At 46.6% G+C, this 20,573-nt stretch overlaps 3 protein-coding genes across 3 annotated transcripts in view; 2 read left to right on the forward strand and 1 right to left on the reverse strand.

Annotated features, from left to right (window-relative positions):
- The window catches only part of LOC309550685 (uncharacterized protein), a 903,485-nt gene that overhangs the window by 739,881 nt on the left and 143,031 nt on the right, over positions 1-20,573 (forward strand). The gene's annotated exons all lie outside the window — the stretch shown is intronic.
- Positions 1-20,573, reverse strand: part of LOC309550716 (uncharacterized protein) — a 286,486-nt gene that overhangs the window by 28,790 nt on the left and 237,123 nt on the right. The gene's annotated exons all lie outside the window — the stretch shown is intronic.
- LOC309550010 (uncharacterized protein) overlaps positions 9,152-20,573 on the forward strand; it is a 64,529-nt gene continuing 53,107 nt past the window's right edge. Inside the window, exons 1-2 of the mRNA XM_082250483.1 lie at positions 9,152-10,003; positions 13,282-13,368. Of these exons, the coding sequence (XP_082106609.1) occupies positions 9,288-10,003; positions 13,282-13,368 (803 nt within the window). The 5' untranslated portion in view covers positions 9,152-9,287. The remainder of the gene's footprint in view (positions 10,004-13,281; positions 13,369-20,573) is intronic.

Here is a 20,573-nt window from a genome sequence, read left to right on the forward strand (position 1 = left end):
TAGGGCCAGGTATCCTGTGGTTTCTTTAGGGGCAGTTAGATATCGGCTGCAGTCGCACAGAAATCGCTTTGTCAATGTCCACAAAAGTCATGTAAAGGGCTGCAAATTTTTTAATATTGCTGTGCAGTGCACTAAAAAGGGGGGGGGGGGAGGGGGTAATCCACAGTATAATATACTTTGTAGAAAGCATATTATAGTGGATTAGTACTATTATTGTGCACTGTGCAGCATTGTGACAGGTGTGGTGGTGAGACTGAGCGTTTCTGCAGCAACACTACACAAAGTGACAAAAGCACTTATAATGTATTATAATTGTTGTGATAGCCTAATTGCCCCCCCCCCCCCCCAATGCCACATATTGAAGTGGGGTGTTCTCTGAGTAAGCTTTTTCAAGTGTATTTGTGTCATGCAACAATATTGCCTAGTTTGCTGAGTGAAGTCTGGTACACACAGCGCCTAACTCACTGGCCAATTTTTTTAACTGGTGTGCTACACCAATGCTGCCCCCCCCAATGCCACATATTGAAGTGGGGTGTTCTCGGAGTAAGCTTTTTCAAGTGTATTTGTGTCATGCAACAATATTGCCTAGTTTGCTGAGTGAAGTCTGGTACACACAGCGCCAAACTCACTGGCCAATTTTTTGAACAACTGGTGTGCTACACCAATGCTCCCCCCCCCCCCCAATGCCACATATTGAAGTGGGGAGTTTTTTAACGGTATACATTTCTAAGAGTGTATTTTAGTCCTGCAAACATTTGGCCTCTTTTGCTGTGTTAACTCTGCTACACACAGTGACAACAGTTACTGGCCAATTATTTGTAGAACTGGTGTAATAAACCTGTGCCCCCCCCCCCCATGCCACATATTGAATTGAGGTGTTATTTAACAGTATACATTTCTAAGATTGTATTTTAGTCCTGCAAACATTTGGCCTCTTTTGCTGTGTTAACTCTGCTACACATAGTGACAACAGTTACTGGCCAATTATTTGTAGAACTGGCGGACTGACGGATCGGCAGATAGGGAGGAGAGGCAGGCAGAACTTGTATTGCACAAGAGGTACAAAGCAGACTGCAAATGTATCAGGAGCGAGCCATCAACCATGTACAGTCACATCTGGCGCTCCAAGGACGCCGACACATGGCCGACACATGGCTTCACAGTGTGGGCTTTTATTAATGTGTCCGTTGCTGACACCAGTGTTGCCATCTGCAGCCTTTGCAGTCAACGCATAAGTCGCGGTAAGCCCAACACTCACCTAGGGACAACCGCCTTAAGAAGGCACCTGAAATCCCATCACCAAGCCCAGTGGGAGCAAAACTGTCAGAACCCACAAAGCCACACTCCATACTCTCACCGTCCAGCCTCTTCTCCTTCTCCTCCCCCTTCTCCTTCTCCTGTCTCCTCACAGTTGTCCAACACTCCACCTTCCATGATGCCGTCGTCACGTTTTTCTGGAAAAAGGCAGGCTTCTGTGACTCAAATGTTGGAGCGTAAAAAAAGGTGTCGGTCCAACCCATGTGAGCTCAAAGACACCCCTAGACTTAGTCTGAGTTTTGTCGGTATGTTCTTTAGCTTGTACCTGGGCTGGCAGCCTCTGGACAGGTAAGGGAGACCTGGGTTATTTACAGCAGCCTGTTCTGGGCTAATAATCAAAACCAGTTCAAAAGCAAAACAAGCCCAACAGAGAAAAGGGGATTTCTGATTCAGCAGGTCAAAAGTGTTCATGGAACTCAAAAATTTAGCAAGCACTAAACAGTCCAAACTGAATGTGTTCCCATGGGGGCAGTAGTTCTTAAATGTACAGCAACCCTCCTATTACCCCCCTCACATCCACATCCTATTATTGTGTGACCAATACCATCCAAATAATTCTTACTTTCATTTACCAAAGTTATCCTTCTACAAGGAGACCTGTATAGATCAAATGACGGCACCAATGAGGATAGAGGAGGACCGGAGTCACATGACTGAGAAGATACTAAACCTCACCCTGGAGATCATCTACCTGCTGACTGGAGAGGTGAGGAGGATTCTGGGAGGTCACATGACATCACTCTTATCTCTATTAATAAAACACAGACCTGTCTGGAGAGGTGAGGAGGATTCTGGGAGATCACATGACATTACTATTATATCTATTATTCAAACACAGACCTGACCAGAGAGGTGAGGAGGATTCTGGGATTCTAACATGATATTCCTCTTGGTTCCTCAATACAGAATTTTCCTCTTGCAAAGTCAGGAGATCATATGACCATCACAGTGCCTCCGTGTGACCCCCTAAAACCTGAGAGGCACAACATGCAGAAGATTCTAGACGTTACCAAGAAGATCATGGAGCTGCTAACAGGAGAGGTGAGTGGTGCTGGGAATTCTGGGACATTATCCAGTAACAGACAAGGGATGTGTCTGGATGGTGACTGTATCATTGTGTGTGTCAGGTTCCTATAAGGTGTCAGGATGTCACTGTCTATTTCTCCATGGAGGAGTGGGAGTATTTAGAAGGACACAAGGATCTCTACAACGACGTCATGATGGACAATCAGCCGCCCCTCACATCACCGGGTAAGAGGAGACTTTATTGTAAAGGAAAGGGCATTACGAAGGGTCCACCTAGATCCCCCATCATCTGATAAACAGATAAACAATGTATTCAGTCAGTGTGTGTGTTTCCTACAGATGGATCCAGTAATGGGAACCCACCAGAGAGATGTCCCTGTGCTCTGCATTCTCTGGATTCCACACAGGAAGATCACACCATCCCTCACCATCATCAGGTAGATGAGGAACAATCACTGATAGTATCATTAGGATCTGTACATTATCTGCATTGTTACCATTGATGTCATTTTTATTATATATTCAGAGTGGAAACCTGAGAGATTCTAAAGTTGAGGGTAAAGCAGAAGAAGAGACGTATGTGAGGGATGATCAGCAGTCTATTGAGGAGGATGGAATAACGGGGACATTTATAGAGGAGGACACAAAAGAATACAAAGATCTGTACCAGGACATCATGAAGGAGTCATCCAGCTACAGAAGCCCACCAGAGAGATGTATCTGTCCTCTGTATTCTTGGAATTCCGCACAGGAAGATCACAACTACGCAAAATGTGATCAGGTAGATGAGGAACAATCACTGATAGTATCATTATGATCTGTACATTATCTGCATTGTTACAATTGATATAATTTTTATTATAAATTCAGAGTGGAAACCTGAGAGATTCTAAAATTGAGGTTAAAACAGAAGAAGAAGAGATGTATGTGAGGGATGATCAGCAGTCTATGGAGGAGGATGGAATAACGGTGACATTTATAGAGGAGGACACTCCTTCAGAGATCAGCACAGGTGGGTCATTAACACCAAATACATTCCTCCACCCATACTGCTCACTGATTGGTCCAGAGTAGGGCAATGATTGGGTGATATCAGCCTGTAATCCCCATCGTCACTTTCCTGAGCTGTGTTCCCCATTCTATATTCCTGTATTTCTCTCGGATAATCTTCCTTCTCTGTGCTGCAGACACAATTTACAGTGGGTACGGAAAGTATTCAGACCCCCTTAAATTTTTCACTCTTTGTTATATTGCAGCCATTTGCTAAAATCATTTAGGTTCATTCTTCTTCTTCATGAATGTACACATAGCACCCCATACTGACAGAAAAACACAGAATTGTTGACATTGTTGCAGATTTATTAAAAAAGAAAAACTGAAATATCACATGGTCCTAAGTATTCAGACCCTTTGCTCAGTATTTAGTAGAAGCCCCCTTTTGATCTAATACAGCCAGGAGTCTTTTTGGGAAAGATGCAACAAGTCTTTCACACCTGGATTTGGGGATCCTCTGCCATTCCTCCTTGCAGATCCTCTCCAGTTCTGTCAGGTTGGATGGTAAACGTTGGTGGACAGCCATTTTTAGGTCTCTCCAGAGATGCTCAATTGGGTTATAGTCAGGGCTCTGGCTGGGCCATTCAAGAACAGTCACGGAGTTGTGAAGCCACTCCTTCGTTATTTTAGCTGTGTGCTTAGGGTCATTGTCTTGTTGGAAGGTAAACCTTCGGCCCAGTCTGAGGTCCAGAGCACTCTGGAGAAGGTTTTTGTCCAGGATATCCCTGTACTTGGCCGCATTCATCTTTCCCTCGATTGCAACCAGTCATCCTGTCCCTGCAGCTGAAAAACACCCCCACAGCATGATGCTGCCACCACCATGCTTCACTGTTGGGACTGTATTGGACAGGTGATGAGCAGTGCCTGGTTTTCTCCACACATACCGCTTAGAATTAAGGCCAAAAAGTTCTATTTTGGTCTCATCAGACCAGAGAATCTTATTTCTCACCATCTTGGAGTCCTTCAGGTGTTTTTTTAGCAAACTCCATGCGGGCTTTCATGTGTCTTACACTGAGGAGAGGCTTCCGTCGGGCCACTCTGCCATAAAGCCCCAACTGGTGGAGGGCTGCAGTGATGGTTGACTTTCTACAACTTTCTCCCATCTTCTGACTGCATCTCTGGAGCTCAGCCACAGTGATCTTTGGGTTCTTCTTTACCTCTCTCACCAAGGCTCTTCTCCCCCGATAGCTCAGTTTGGCCGGACGGCCAGCTCTAGGAAGGGTTCTGGTCGTCCCACACGTCTTCCATTTGAGGATTATGGAGGCCACTGTGCTCTTAGGAACCTTAAGTGCAGCAGAAATCTTTTTGTAACCTTGGCCAGATCTGTGCCTTGCCACAATTCTGTCTCTGAGCTCTTCAGGCAGTTCCTTTGACCTCATGATTCTCATTTGCTCTGACATGCATTGTGTTCTGGAAGGTCTTATATAGACAGGTGTGTGGCTTTCCTAATCAAGTCCAATCAGTATAATCAAACACAGCTGGATATCAAATGAAGGTGTAGAACCATCTCAAGGATGATCAGAAGAAATGGAAAGCACCTGAGTTAAATATAGTGTCACAGCAAAGGGTCTGAATACTTAGGACCATGTGATATTTCAGTTTTTCTTTTTTAATAAATCTGCAACAATGTCAACAATTCTGTGTTTTTCTGTCAGTATGGGGTGCTATGTGTACATTCATGAGGAAGAAGAATGAACCTAAATGATTTTAGCAAATGGCTGCAATATAACAAAGAGTGAAAAATTTAAGGGGGTCTGAATACTTTCCGTACCCACTGTATGTATCTAGATTGGACTGGATTTTTATGGAGATTCTGGGGTTTAGCTGGAAGCAAAATGTGGATTTCTGCCATAAGTATTGGCGACCTAGGCACCTGGGGCATGTGCTTTTGGTTCTTCTGCCCCATGCCTGGGTCTAATAAGATCTCTGAAAGAACAATTCTCCCAGGGTTACTTGCTCTGTTGTCTGCTGGCTGTGCTGGATGGAGGGAAATGTCTGTATAGTCTCAGACCCAAGTCTGGAGCCATGGAGACACTGTAAGTACTAGGCAGAGGCCAGTGGCGCTCTGCCGTTTCGCCAGTGCTTCACCTGGGAGTAAGAGCTTCACTACATCAGCCTTTCACTGGGGAGAGGGGCCACCTGTCCCAGCTCCCTGGAGCTCCGGAGTTGTTGCCGGTGCTGGGCAATGCCAATGCCTCTACTTGGGACCCCGCATCATCCGCTCCGGCTAACTGTTGGGGAGGGAGGCCAGCTTCCTCCACTCCCAGACTGTGGGTCTGATGCTGTAGAGGGAGGACGACCACCTCCTCTCCCAGACTGTGGATCTGCCACTGGGAAGGGAGGAACTCCACCTCCTCTCCTCGTTCCTTGACCTGCCGCTGGGAAGATGGAATGGCTTTCTCCCCTTTCTTCATCTGGGAGTGGCGCTGGGGAGGGGGGATGATCACCTCCTCTCCCAGGTCCTTGAACTCCCGCTGAGATGAGCCAGTTACTTCATCTCCTGGACTCCCAGACTCCCGCTGTGGAACGAGGATGACTTCCTTTGCTCCTGAGTCCCTTCTCTAAATTGGGGAGGGAGACCACCTCCTCTCCCAGCCTGTGAATTTGCTGCTGGGGAGGGAGGACAACTAGCTCTTCTCCCGGACTGTGGATCTGCCACTGGGGAGGGAGGACGATCACCTTCTCTCCAGAAATGTGGGTTTGCTGTTAATGAGGGAGGATAACTACCTCCTCTCCCAGACTCTTGATCTGCTGCTGGGGAGGGAGGACGACCACCTTCTCTCCCTGGTCCTCTGGAACTGCTGCAGGTGTGGGGCAGAGGTCTTAGATTCTTTGTTCGGTTGCCAGTGCTTCAGGTAAATTTGCAGACGAGGGCGGACAGAGCTTGGCAGCACTCTGTCCTGTGGCCAGTGCTTTGGCTGGAGAAGATTGTTGTAACTCCACAGATGCTGTTGGGATGCACCCTGGCATGACATCCCTTGTCCCTGTTGGTGGTGTGGGAGAAAGGCTGGCTGCCTCTTCGCTCAGGAAAGCTGAAACTGCTGTTGGTGCTGGGCAGAGCTACGTGATGTTCTGCCCTGATGCCAGTTGTTCTGCTGGAGGCTCACTGGGTTGTTCCTCCTCAGCAGAAAAGTTTATTAAATCCCAGTCTCTGGAGTTGGTGGCAGGGAATAGAGGTTCGCTATTTCTTCTCCCCAGATCCCTGGAGCCATTGAAGGTGCAGTGCAGAGGTTGGCCATGCTCAGCCCCGATGCCAGTGCTTCTGATGGGGACCTCCCATCCTCTGCTCTGGCTAACTGTTGCGGAGGCAGGATGGTTTCCTCCACTCCCAGACTGTGGGTTTGCAACTGAGGAGGGAGGACGACCACCTCCTCTCCCAGACTGTGGATCTGTCGCTTGCGAGATAAGCCGGCTGCTCTATCTCCCATTCCCTCTTCTGGCTGCAGGTCAGATGCATTCCTCCATCCTGGCTTATCCTGCACAGAAACAGGTTCATCAAAGTGAGTTAGCACTTGCTGCATCCTCCATAGAAGCTCCGCTTCCATAGTTGCGGGTGGAGTTGAGCAAAGCACACTGTTGTTCTGCCCCATTGCCTACACTTCAGCTGGGATTTCAGAGCTGTCGGCGGGTACTTCCCGATAGTCCCAGGCAAAGGGAGCCCAGCCCTGCTGTTGGGCAGAGTCCTGTAGCCGTCTGTAGGCTATCTCCAGTTCCCATTCCTGAATGGCTAGAAACTCCATATCTCCTTGTGCCCAGTACACTTCTGAGATGTTCAACACCTGGTCTCTGTACACCATGATTACATCCAAAGTCAGGGTCCCCTGGCAGCCTCCTGTACAACAACGCCAAGCCACTGTAGCCAAAGCCTTCTGTCGGGCTGTTGTTCACTGTCCAAGGGCACACGTGGTCTTAATGCCACCTGAGGGCTTTGTAGCTACCGTCCAGCTGCATCTCTGCCTGAACCAGCCTGCTTAACTCAGCTGTGTACTCCTTGTGCAGTTGTTCCCCCAATAGCAGCACTCACACTTTGTTTTGCAACCAGTATCTTTCCTGGATGGAGGGGAGAATTTTTCACTGGCTGCGCTGCTGTCGGTCCAGCTCTTCTTTCCAGAGTTTCCAGCCCACTGAGTCATACCATCCCAGTAGGATCTGCATTGGCACTGGTCCTCTGTGCTGCACCCGCATCTCCTACAACTTCCTTAGGAATTCCTCTTCCATGGCGGCTGGTATCTGTACCTCTTCTTTTCTGCTAACCGTACCTCAGATCCTGGTGGTGGTTTGAATGTCCCAGACTGCAGTATCCCACTGCTGCCACCAAATGTGACAGACCATCCAGCACACAGCTTGGGTGCTTCCATCAGTATACAGCCTTCTCCAGTCGGGAACCAGGAACTGGGTATTATAGCTGAGCACCCAAGAACTAGACGACACTTGCTTAGGTGCAAACTGGAACTCCCCTTATTAATACTTAGACACAAACACAAGCAAACAGGACATTCTTCTCTTGGGGATATTAGCATGACAATGCAAACTGTAAACAGTAATGAACAGCAAACATAAACAATAAAGTAATTAAAACCATAAGCTAATTAAAAATTAGTCTCCTAGACAAACCTAGGTAACTTAGTGCACACCCAGACCTTTCGGCACCAGTCTAAAGCCCAGATAACACAAAGTGCATCACACATGCTGTCTTCAGGTGTTTGGCTTTGTGTAATATGTCCACTAGAAAAGTCATCATACTACAATCATACAATGTTCCAGCAGGCTGAGAAAGTGGAATTAATTTATCTTCATAGATTTCCTGAGGGATATTGTTGATAGATATTTCTGTCCCAAGTGGAGGGGCTTCTCAAACTGTGCAGGAGGGCCACCATATTTCCTCTTACCATTAACCGGTACAAGATTAATATTACACCTTTCCATCCACTCCAAAAGGAAAGCTTTTTTGTCCTTATTCAGAGAAATAATTCAAGCCTCGTTCTCTGCATTCATCATGTTGTTGTCCATTATTTGAGAATGATCTGCTCTCTCCATGGATTTAGAGGCTGAACTGAGCTGTTTTCCATGCTCTGACCAGGAGAAGCTGACAAAATCCCCAGTCTCATCCATGGGCCATAATCCGTGGGTAGACAGCCCCAAGTCCCCTCCAAAACATCTGTCCCAGTTTGGTTTGTCACAGTGGTCTTCTGGATAAGTCCAGTCTTCATCTTGGTTGTTCACCCCCCCCCCCCCCATCCTCACTCTCTGACCTCTGGTGGAGCTCAGCCCCGCTGTTATTCATGACTAACTAATGGACTAAATACAAAAGTGCAGTACTTCTTGTTTTGGGAAGATGGCAATAAAAGATAGTGGGGGTGGGGGCACTCGTCCTTTAATCTCCTCATCTCTGTCATTCCTATAAAAGACGGTTCTCGTTGTTTCCTCACTCTCTGACTAAGGTCAATAAATAAAAAAATTAACTGGTAGGAGATCAGAGGACCCATTTACTAGTTACCTTGAGGGTGGAATTGTAAGATCCTCAGAGACTAAGCTGCCTGATGTGGGCAGAGTCCTGGTTTAGGGTACTCAATCTGCTCATGTCTAGTAATAATCTTTTTATTTCTATTTTAGTAGATGAACGGGAGATTAGGAAAACCTCAGAGGATTGTCTCACTTTGTCTCCAGACTGTAAAGTAGAAGATGAGGACATCACTCAGTATAGTCCAGGAGAAAATCTGGCTACCTCAAATGTCCATCCGGCACCACACAGTGTAGATGGACCATCGTATTCCTTTTATCCTGAGGCACCTCAGACTGTGAGGGGTGGTGCCATCCTGCCAACAGATAAGAGGTTTTCCTGTACTGAGTGTGGGAAGGGATTCCATTATCAATCTGATCTTAATGAGCATATGAGATCTCACACAGGGGAGAAGCCACATTCCTGTTCTGAGTGCGGGAAATGTTTTTCACATAAGTCATCTCTTTCCACACATCAGAGATTGCATACAGGGGAAAAACATTATTCCTGTCCTGAATGTGGGAAATGTTTTTCACAGAAATGCAATCTTGTCACACATCAAAGGTCTCACACAGGTGAGAAGCCGTATTCCTGTTCTGAGTGCGTGAAATGTTTTGTACAAAAGTCAGAACTTGTCAAACATCGGAGGTCTCACACAGGGGAAAGGCCATATTCCTGTACTGAGTGTGGGATATGTTTTTCAGATAAGTCCAATCTTTGCAAACATCAGAGACTACACATGAGCGAAAGACCATATTCCTGTCCTGAGTGCGGAAAATGTTTTGCACGAAAATCAGAACTTGTCATACATGAAAGGTCTCACACGGGGGAAAAACCGTTTTCCTGTTCTGAGTGCGGAAAATGTTTTTCACAAAAGCCAAATCTTTACACACATCAGAGATTGCACACGGGAGAGAAGCCGTATTCCTGTCCTGAGTGCAGGAAATGTTTTTCACAGAAGTCCAGTCTTTACAAGCATCAGAGATCTCACACGGGGGAGAAGCCGTATTCCTGTCCTGAGTGCGGGAAATGTTTTTCAGATAAGACCAATTTTTACAAACATAAGAGATCTCACACGGGGAAGAAGCCACTTTCCTGTCATGAGTGAGGGAACTGTTACTCACTGAAGTCCTGTCTTTCTGTACATCAGGGATCCCACACAACCTTCGAGGTTTATTAGTGCCTTGAGTGCGGGAAATGTCCTCTATATGGATGTTGCTGGACATCACAGCTCTCATGTGGGGAAGAAGCACACCCTGAAAGATATAGCATTTACAATTCACGGTATATATATTCAAATTTTTTTTTTTTTATATACTAGTAAAAGCGGCTTGTAGCAGGACTGTGATAATGTGGAGACAGTCTGACACTGACACTTTGTGGGCACTGACTAACTGTCACTGACATCGCCAGTGACACTAATACAGTGATCAGTGCTAATAAAATGCACTGTTTTACGGTACTAATGATACTAGGTAGGAAGGGGTTAACATCTAGGGGCAGTCAAAGGGTTAACTCTGTGTGCTGTTTTTATTAAGGGATGTGATAGATTTTATTTTCCTGCTTTGCAGAGTGGCAAAAAAATGTCACATCTCTGCTGTCAGTAGAGAGATCTGTGTTGTTTTACAAACACAACTCTCTGATATCATCCACTCCTCCGATCGGCAGGTTACGGTCATGATACATTGGCCGGGACCCCCTGATTGGCATCTAAGGGAGCCAGTGAGAGTGCAGCTGGGTGGGAGGGCAGCCACGCTTGCACCACCCAGAAATAAATGATCACATATTTATACATGATTCTGCACAGCCAGCCCACACTGTAGCAGTAAAACTACAGTGCGCAATTGGCAAGCGGTTAAAAACAGAAAGTCTTGTATCTAGCCATTAGATGGCGCTGAATATTTTACAAATTACCACCAATGAGTGGATAATTTAGTATTTTATAGGGATGCACCGAGACCAGTTTTTTGGGACTGAGTACGAGTACTGATACTTTTTCTCAAGTACTCGCCAATGCCAGTTACCGATATCTATTTTTAGAATAACTGGCATTCTTTTGCTTACATTTCAGCTGTCAGTGGGAAATCCCGCTGACAGCTAGCCAGCATTCTTTTTTTTTTTTTACATTTCAGCTATCGGCAGGGAACCGAGTCTTAAGGTTTTTGAAGCAAATACTTGTGCAAATGCTTAGTATCGGCATCGGTATCGATGCAACACTAGTGCACTGGTCCAAATCCTTTGGCGGAGGAGGGGATTATGGAGTGGGGTTATTTTATTATTTTCAGGGGTTGGGCTTGACCCCTTAGTTCCCGTCAAGGGAATGCTTAAGGTGTCAGCATACCAAGACATTTTGGACAACTTCATGCTCCCAACTTTGTGGAAACAATTTGAGATGGCCCCTTCCTGTTCAACCATGACTGCGCTCCAGTGCACAAAACAAGATCTATAAAGACATGGAAGAGCGAGTTTTGGGGTGGAGGAACTTGACTGGCCCGCACAGAGTCCTGACCTCAACCTAATAGTACACCTTTGGGATGAAGTAGAGCGGAGACTGCGAGCCAGGCCTTCTCTCCAACATCAGTGTCTGACCTCACAAATGAGCTTCTGGAAAAATGGTCAAACATTCCCATAGACCAGCGTTTCTCAACCTTTTCAACACAGAGGAACCCTTGAAATAACTTTCCGGTCTCAGGGAACCCCTGCTAAGTTACTATAGCTACAACTCATGATGCATTAGTGTGACAGTCAGTGGGAAGAATGCTCCTTACATATGTGGTCATTGGGAAGAATTCCCCCCTTACAGATAGCTAAAAACATCAATGGTGTCAGTTGGAACTTATCCGAGAGGCAGAAATTGCTCATTGTTCAAGGGACCCCTAGCAACATCTGGAGGAACCCTAGTTTAGAAACTCTGCCATAGACACACTCCTAAACCTTGTGGACAGCCTTCCCAGAAGAGTTGAAGCTGTTATAGCTGCAAAGGGTGGGCCAACTCAATATTGAACCCTACGGACTAAGACTGGGATGCCAGTAAAGTTCATATGTGCACGTAAAGGCAGGTGTCCCAATACTTTTGACAATATAGTGTACCTTCTGGATTGAACTTTTCTCTCCAATAAAGAATTTTTTTTAAAAAAAAGGTGTGTTCCAGTGCAATGACAACAAATGGTACCCAAAAATGGCTCATCGATGATGCTCCAAAAGCCCCTAAAGGTCATCAGCTTAGAGTAAAAGTGGAGTTCCACCCAAAAGTGGAACTTCTGCTGAAAGTGCTCCTGACCCCCTGACATGCCACATTTTGGTATGTCATTTTTTTTTTTTTGGGGGGGGGGGTACCTAGCTTTGGCAGACCCCGAGCGGAGCCATCCAAGGAGTAAAGTCTTGCATGTCTGCCCTGATGATTCAGGAACAAATGTCCAGCATCTTGAACGACTCACACTCTAAATTTCTCAAAATTTGGGGACCATGGATTTCCTATGAGTTCCCCTCGCTCCAGATGGTCTTGTGCCGGCCTCCTCTGACTGTTCCCAGCTGTGTCCCTGAGTCCGAACTCACCCCTTCTCTGTTTTCTCTCCTCTTCTGAAGCTATAACTTCTTCCAGTTCTCCAGGCAACATATTCGTACACCATGGGTTATAGGCATGTACCGTCAGGTGATTGGACACTGGTAAACTTTTGAGGACATGCCTCCCTTGGGGAACTTCTTCGATAACCCTACATCACTCAGTGAGCCCTCCATTTAATGCTAGTGTTTGAAGGCGATGGACCTCCTCTAATTCCCAGGTCAATCAGTTTCCCAGTTTGTTTGTTTTTTATTCTATTTGAATTCTTCTGTTTTAATATGTTTATTGGTTTTCAAGGAGACCATAGAATTCGATACAGCACAAATATGCCCACGTAGGGGCTACCAATGTTCAGGTAATACAGGAAGAATAAATTGTAACATAGATCTAAAGTTTATACATCATTGTAAACCTTTGTACCGTAGAGATAATAACAGTAAACGATTAATGTATTGGGGCAAAAAAAAAAAAAAACAGGATAGAGGGGGAATTCTCCTGAGGGCAAGGTAATGCAGAAAATCGCACACCTTTTCCCAATCTCAAGGGTAGTTGACTCTGGAACCAGCCCCATAAATTTCCTGAAAATATAAAGAAGGGGAGATAGAGAAGGGATCTAGGGAGCCAGCAAGAGAAAACTGGAAGAGGTTATAGCTTCAGAAGAGGGAGAGAAAAGAGAGAAGGGGGTGAGTTCGGACTCGGGGACGCTGCCGGGAACAGTTAGAGGAGGCCCGCACAAGCCGTCTGGAATGAGGGGAACTCCATGGTCCCCAAGTTTTGAGTGTGAGTCGTTCACGATGCTGGACATTTGTTCCTGAATCATCAGGGCGGACATGCAAGACTTTACTCCTTGGAAGGCTACGCTCGTGGTCTTCCAGGCCTGGGCTATGATCTGCTTGGCTGAGAAAGATAGGTAGGTGGCCAACTTCTGTTGGGATGCAAACAGCTCAGGGATCAGACATTGTAAGAGGGCTAGTTTTGCATCTCAACGAATTGTGATATGAAAAAGGCAATGGAGCAAGCCAAGGACCCTGGACCAAAACCCCACCAGTCTCGGACAGGACCACCAGGTATGCAGAACGTCCCCTCTTTGCCCGCATCTGCGAAAGCACCTATCATCACTCTCTGGGTAAGCATAGGATATTCATGAGGGGACCCAGTACCACCTAAATAAAACCTTGTATGCGGCTTCCAGTGTATTTGTATTGAAAGAGCATTTTGCTACTATCTTCCAGGCCTTTCTCCAGTCTTCCCTGTCTATTGGGGACTGGAGGGTCCGCTCCCATTGTAACATATAGGAGAGGGATGCCGATGATGTACGTCCGTTTAGGGAGGCGTATATGGATGAGATGAGACCCGGGGCTCCTGGGGCATATTTGCATGCATGTTCAAAGAAGGTCTTGTGGTAAGGATATGTGGAGGTACGGTGTAGAGCTGTGATCCAGTGGTTCAATTGGAGATAGCGGAAATATTTGAATTTTTCAATGAACACCTCACTGTCTTCTCATTACACCTATACAGAAGCAGTGTATCCAAATAAGTGCAAACTTGGTAAAACTTTGGGAGCCGTACCCCGACCCCACACTGCAAAGATGGCCTGTAATGTTGCTTCGGACACTGGATCCTGCCAGGGACGCTGACATTCATTGGCACAACTTGTTGAGTTTGCCGCATGGTGCTATACAGGTCCAGGCCCATGGTCCATGGCTATGGAACCCAGTCCCACTGTGACAGGAGAAGCTTGGACTTTATGTAAACTCCAGCATCTTGGACAGGTAAGACAGGGTTACCCTGTACATCTGACTATTATTGTATAAATGGAGCTATGTTTGGAATGTGGAACTTCAATTTTGGTGCTAAAATTCAACCACTCAGAACTCATTCTCGGGTGCATGACCAGGTGTTACATCAGTCACACATTTTAAGAATACCTCCCAATTTTTGAGATGGGAACAAGGGACACCTATTAGCAAAATTATGTAGACATAGGACACACCCCCTGCCGCGACCCCCTTAAAGGAGAATTATACAAAAAAAGCATAGTTAAACCCACAAGTGCTTTTTTTTTTACTACTACTATTCCTTTATACTGGCTTTAGAAATGTACAAAATCAGCAATTTAGAAATTAAATGAAAGTTTTGGCACTGGAACACACTTTTTGAAAGATAAAAAGTGCATTTTATATACAAATATATACAGTAGATCAGACCAAAATGAGGCAGAAAGAGGGACAGAGAGACTTTGTTCCAAATCAGGGGCAGTCCCTCAAAATCAGGGACAGTTTGGAGCTATGCTTTAAGGCCACTTCAGCTTGTTGTCCCTATAAGATGTTCAGATGTTTCCTGCCACCCTTTCAACACTAGGATTTGTTGTAGGACAGTGTACACCTGGGTTACCCCATACTCCTTCCATACACACTTACCCTATCTCCCTCACCCTACTCCATGATGAGTGCTTCACAAAGGAATACCATCACTTATACTTGTACAATACTTGTAGCTATGGTAATGACCAGGCGAAAGGGAGTCAATTCTAAATCAAAAACAAACATATGCTCTGCTTAAGCTCTACTTAACACACAGAGTGACAATGCATCTCTCTCACCAGAGCAGGACCCGATTTTAACACCAATGTTCGTATTCGCGTCTAGTTCTATCTTAGGAACTCAACATGTGGCCTACCTGAGAAAAGCAGAGTTTTTTGTCACTGTGACGAACGCCCATTTTCTGGGACGCTCGCCACGGGCTACTGGAGGTGTGTGTGGAGGCCAGACTCCTGCCCACGGAATATGGGCCCTGGCTTGTAGGGGAGTGCACCTCTATGTGGGGGTATATGCTGGAGGACCAATGTAGTAGTGTTACTTTGGACTCAAATCCATGTCACCCCAAGATATAGACTCTGAGACTAAGATCAATGTTACAGGCCTAAAGCTGCCTGTTACAGCAGAGGACTTCTCCACATGTGTATTGACACTATAAGAAGGTGTTTTGAAAATGAAAACGGGCAGTCTGCGAGCCTACGTCTTCTGCTTTCATCTGTTAGAGGTGGTTTTGTATTTACACTTCTAGGAACACGTATTCGGCTTTGTTTTGGGGGCTTGTTGTTTGTTGAGCTAATTATGATAATGTTGCAGTCTCATTCACCTATTGTCTCTTTCCAGATGGCCAAGGTATGTTAACTATGTTCTGTATACAATTACAATTACATTTGCATATGATAATTAAATCAAGCACATGAGACTATATATTGGAAGTGAGTTGTTGAATAAAGTGTCTTTTGTTTTACCCTTCATCGAGCTTAGGCTGATGAATTGAGGGGGCCAGGTCACTGCATTACGTGAGATTCTGGAGACCTAAGACAGAAATACTCGGTCCACGTATTGGGGATCTGTTACACTGGTGGGAGGCGGTGGGATTCTTCTCTGAATAGATCCCAAACCAGGAATGCAGTGAGGAGCCCAGCAGCATCTTGGTCTAAGGAGGAACTCAGGAGATGGAGCGAGCTAGCCCTCGGGCAGTGTCCCCATATGAGGTGGAGTTCCATCGGAGACTACAAGACATACTGGCAAAGGAACAGGGCCATATGTCAGCCAAGGACAAGGGGAACTGGAGAAAATATGTATTGCAAGAACTCTGGCAGAAGTCCATGGAGGTAGCACAGCTTCGGCGGAAAGAGAAGCTTCCAAGTACAGCGCAACGCTGGCAGGAACAAGTGAGCCAACGGATGTTTATCCTGGGAGAACAACTGTTGACACAGTGGGAAAGGCACCTTGAGTGCCTGGTCCAGAGAGAAATTATGCTGGACGACCCGTACTGGGCACTATGGTGGTACGCAATCCAACGAGACCCTTGGTTGGCAGAAGGCATTCAACCAGAGGGGGGGGGCTATGATGGCCCAGGCCTGTTGTGGAAGGCCATGGAGAAGGATGATGATTTTGGCAGTCCTGCGATGTCGCGGTTCTGGGCTATTTAATATTACCAGAGAAGGATGCTACCAGTTCAGTTGTTGTTGGAGCTGAGACTAGACCTCGTCTACCTGGTTATCATCGAGTGGGGGTTGGAACAGGACTACCAACACCTCCTAGACTTTGTCTAGCAGCAGCTAACAGCACTGGAGGGTGGAGATGGTCGTGCCCACTACCCAGGACCAGCCAGCATTAGCGGGAGAGGCGATTGTAGGTCCCTCATCCCACCAGCAGCCAACAGCACTGGGGGTGGAGATGGTAATGCCCACTACCCAGGACCAGCCAGCATTAGCGGGAGAGGCGATAGTAGGTCCTCGTCCCTCCAGCAGCCAACAACACTGGGGGTGGAGATCGTCATGCCCACTACCCAGCACCAGCCAGCGTTACCAGGAGAGACAATTGTAGGTCCCTGGTCCCAGCAGCAGCCAACATCACTGGGGGTGGAGACGGTCGTGCCCACTACCCAGGACCAGCCAGCATTAGCGGGAGGTGATTGTAGGTCCCTTGTCCCAGCAGCTGAGTGCCTACCCAGCGTAAAAGCTGGCAGCCGGGCAGAACCCCACTGGTATCTGCCCACCAGTCCATGCAGCTTTTGACATGGAAGGGGTGGATGGGGCCGTGGCCTCCACCCCTGGATTACAGAGATTCTGGGCAATCGGCCCAGATCCCAAACCCCCTAGTATGGGGGCCTGTGCCACCCTGATTTTGCCCCTCCAGCAACAATGGAATGCCTCTGGAGTGGATTATAGCTGGTGCCCTGCCCAGGAAGACCCCGGATATTTTAATTGGGACGTAAGGTAGGAGGCCTTCTGGAGCATGGCACAGTCTGGCAAAAGACACCAGACTAACACAGACCCAAACCAGTTGGAGGTCTGGTTAGTCTACCCAGGAGGAGGGAGATATGTGACGAACGCCCATTTGCTGGGACGCTCGCCACGGGCTACTGGAGGTGTGTGGAGGCCAGACTCCTGCCCGCGGACTATGGGCCCTTGCTTGTAGGGGAGTGCACCTCTGTGTGGGGTATATGCTAAAGGACCATGGGAGTAGTGTTACTTTGGACTCAAATCCATGTCACCCCAAGATACAGACTCTGAGACTAAGATCAATATTACAGGCCTAAAGCTGCCTGTTACAGCAGAGGACTTCTCCACACAATGAGAGACCAAAGAGATGCTAACGACGTCAAACTCAGCTATTATCTACTGTGGGGATGTGTATTGACACTATAATAAGGTGTTTTGAAAACAAAGACGGGCAGTCTGCCAGCCTACGTCTTCTGCTTTCATCTGTTTAAAGGTGGTTTTGTATTTACACTTCTAGGAATACGTATTTGGCTTTGTTTTGGGGGCTTGTTGTTTGTTGAGTTAATTATGATAATTTTGCAGTCTCATTCACCTATTGTCTTGTTCCAGATGGCCAAGGTATGTTAACTATGTTCTGTATACAATTACATTTGCATATGATAATGAAATCAAACACATGAGACTGTATATATTGGAAGTTAGTTGTTGAATAAAGTGTCTTTTGTTTTACCCTTCATCGAGCTAAGGCTGATGTTTGGGGGGAATTGAGGGCCCAGGTCACTGCATCAAGTGAGATTCTGGAGACCTAAGACAGAAATACTTGGTCCAAGTATTGGGGATCTGTTACAGTCACCATTCCTTGGACAGATGAATACAGAAATCTTTGTCCAGAGCTATAAAATGCCCCACCTCTTCTCTCACTCCAGTTTCTCAACCGGGATATGATCCCGATATGCGGGTCCTAGAGGATACAGAGACAGAAGGGAATTAAGAGGATATGGATGCAGTACTGGAGGAAGATTTGGAGGATTTCTCTCCCCCACATTGTCACTATGTTGAAGGCACTTCACACAACATCAACATGCTTGCTAACATTAAAAAACTCATTGCCTCTGTCCACAAAAGCCTTGGCATTATGTCACTTGACTCGCCTATATCGCACCATCACCCTTTAGGCAGAAAGAGAACTGCAAAGACTTACAGAACATTTTCTGTTCATGAAGATTGGTTACCAATGCACAGCTGTACCATATTCTGTGTGCAACGGTTTTAGTAAACCCCCTCCCCTTAAGTCTATGGATTTTAATGGTAATCCTTACGTTAAAGAAAAACAAAATTGTGCGTTCCCCCCAGAAATCCATAACAGACCCTTAATCTGAGTATACAGCCTGGCTGGCCAGGAGAGGAGAGGGGAGGTGAGTGTGCAATCAAATTTAGCAGTGATGGTAATAGGTTCAACTCAGCTGAATAAATATTAAGTTTCTCTGAATCCTCAAATAATCACAATTCAGTCTGATCCTCTGTTGAGAAACAACATGGAGCCCGTTCCTAATGGTCTGTGTAGTGGCCCCTTTCATTAGTGCCTAATAGGAGCAAGACCCCCTTATATCAGTGATCAGTACAGTGGTCCCATAAATAGGTGACCAATGGGAGAAAAAATACCCCTTATTTCAGTGGTCAGTGTATGGATCCCTCACATTGGTGACCAATGGGAGAAGGACCTCCATTTATCAGTGGTCAGTGTAGTGGTCCCTTACATTAGTGACCAATGGGAGCAGGACCCCCTTATACTAGTGGTCCCATAGATAGGTGATCAATGGGGGAATATACCACTTATATCAGAGATAATTGTAGTGGTCCCTTATATTGGTGACCAATGGGAGAAGGACCCCTTTATATCAGTGGTCAGTGTAGCAGACCCTTATATTGGGGACCAATGGGAGAAAGATCCCCTTATATCAGTGGTCCCTTACATTGGTGACCAATAGGAGAAGGACTCCCTTATATTAGTGGTCAGTGTAGTGGTCCCTTACATTTGTGACCAATGGGAGAATGACCACATTATATCAGTGACCAGTGGAAGAAGGACATACTTACATCATCAGCAGTGGGAAGACTGCCAGTGTACAGTTGCCACCTTTAAAACTGAACATATATTAATTACACAGGTTCTGAAGCTAGCTTAACCACATCCCGCCCGCCCTATAGCAAATTGACGGCGGGATTGTGGTTGTATTATCCTGACCGGGCGTCCTATGACGGCGGCAGGATAATACAGCTCTGCGCGCCCCTGACGTAGGCTCTTTACCATGTGACCAGCCGTGTCCAATCATGGCTGGTCACATAGAGAACAGGAAGAGCCGTTGATCGGCTTTCCTTAGTTCGTGCCTGACAGGCACGAGTAAAGGAGCGCCGATCGGCGGCTCCCCAGACGGGGGGGGGGTCGGCACTGGTAATCAGATCATTGATTACCAGTGCAGACCCTCGGGGGGGGGGTGCCACTAGAACCACCAGGGATGCCCACTCATGACCCCAGGGACGCCCACCTATGACCCCAGGGATGCCCACTATGGCCACCAGGGATGGCAATCAGGGCTCAGGGAGCCCCCCATTGCCCTCCCCATCAGTGCTGCCCGCCAGTGCCCTCCCTATCAGTGCTGCCCACCAGTGCCCATCATTGCCATCTATCAGTGTCGCCCACCAGTGCCCATTATTGCCCACCAGTGCCGCCTATCAGTGCCCATCAGTGCCGCGCGTCAGTGCTGATTATCAGTGCCCACCAGTGCCGCCTATCAGTGCCCATTAGTGCCCATCAGTGCCACCTATCAGTGCCCATCAATGCCGCCTATCAATGCCCAGCAGTGCCGCCTATCAGTGCCCACCAATGCTGCATATCAGTGCTACCTATCAGTGCCGCCTATCAGTGCCACCCCATCAGTGCCTCCTCATCAGTGCCTGTCAGTGCAGTCTCATCAGTGCAGGAAAAAACTTATTTATTTACAAAATTGTATAACATAAACAAAAAAACTTTTTTTTTTTTTTTCAAACTTTTCGGTCTTTTTTTATTTGTTTAGCAAAAAGGAAAAAACCCAGAGGTAATCAAATACCACCAAAAGAAAGCTCTATTTGTGGGGGGAAAATGACATAAATCTGGTGTAGGTACAGTGTTGCATGACCGCGTAATTGTCATTCAAAATGCAACAGCGCTAAAAGGGGAAAATTGGCCTGGGCAGGAAGGGGGTGAAAGTGCCCGGTATTGAACATAAGGTGACCAGGTTTTTAAAATGAAATCCGGGGACATATTCTTTTGGCAAATGGTAAACTATTTTATAAGCATATTTTCTTGAAAT

The sequence above is a fragment of the Pelophylax lessonae genome, assembly GCF_965119305.1.
Source record: "Pelophylax lessonae genome assembly, chromosome: 3".
Taxonomy (NCBI): Eukaryota; Metazoa; Chordata; class Amphibia; order Anura; family Ranidae; genus Pelophylax; species Pelophylax lessonae.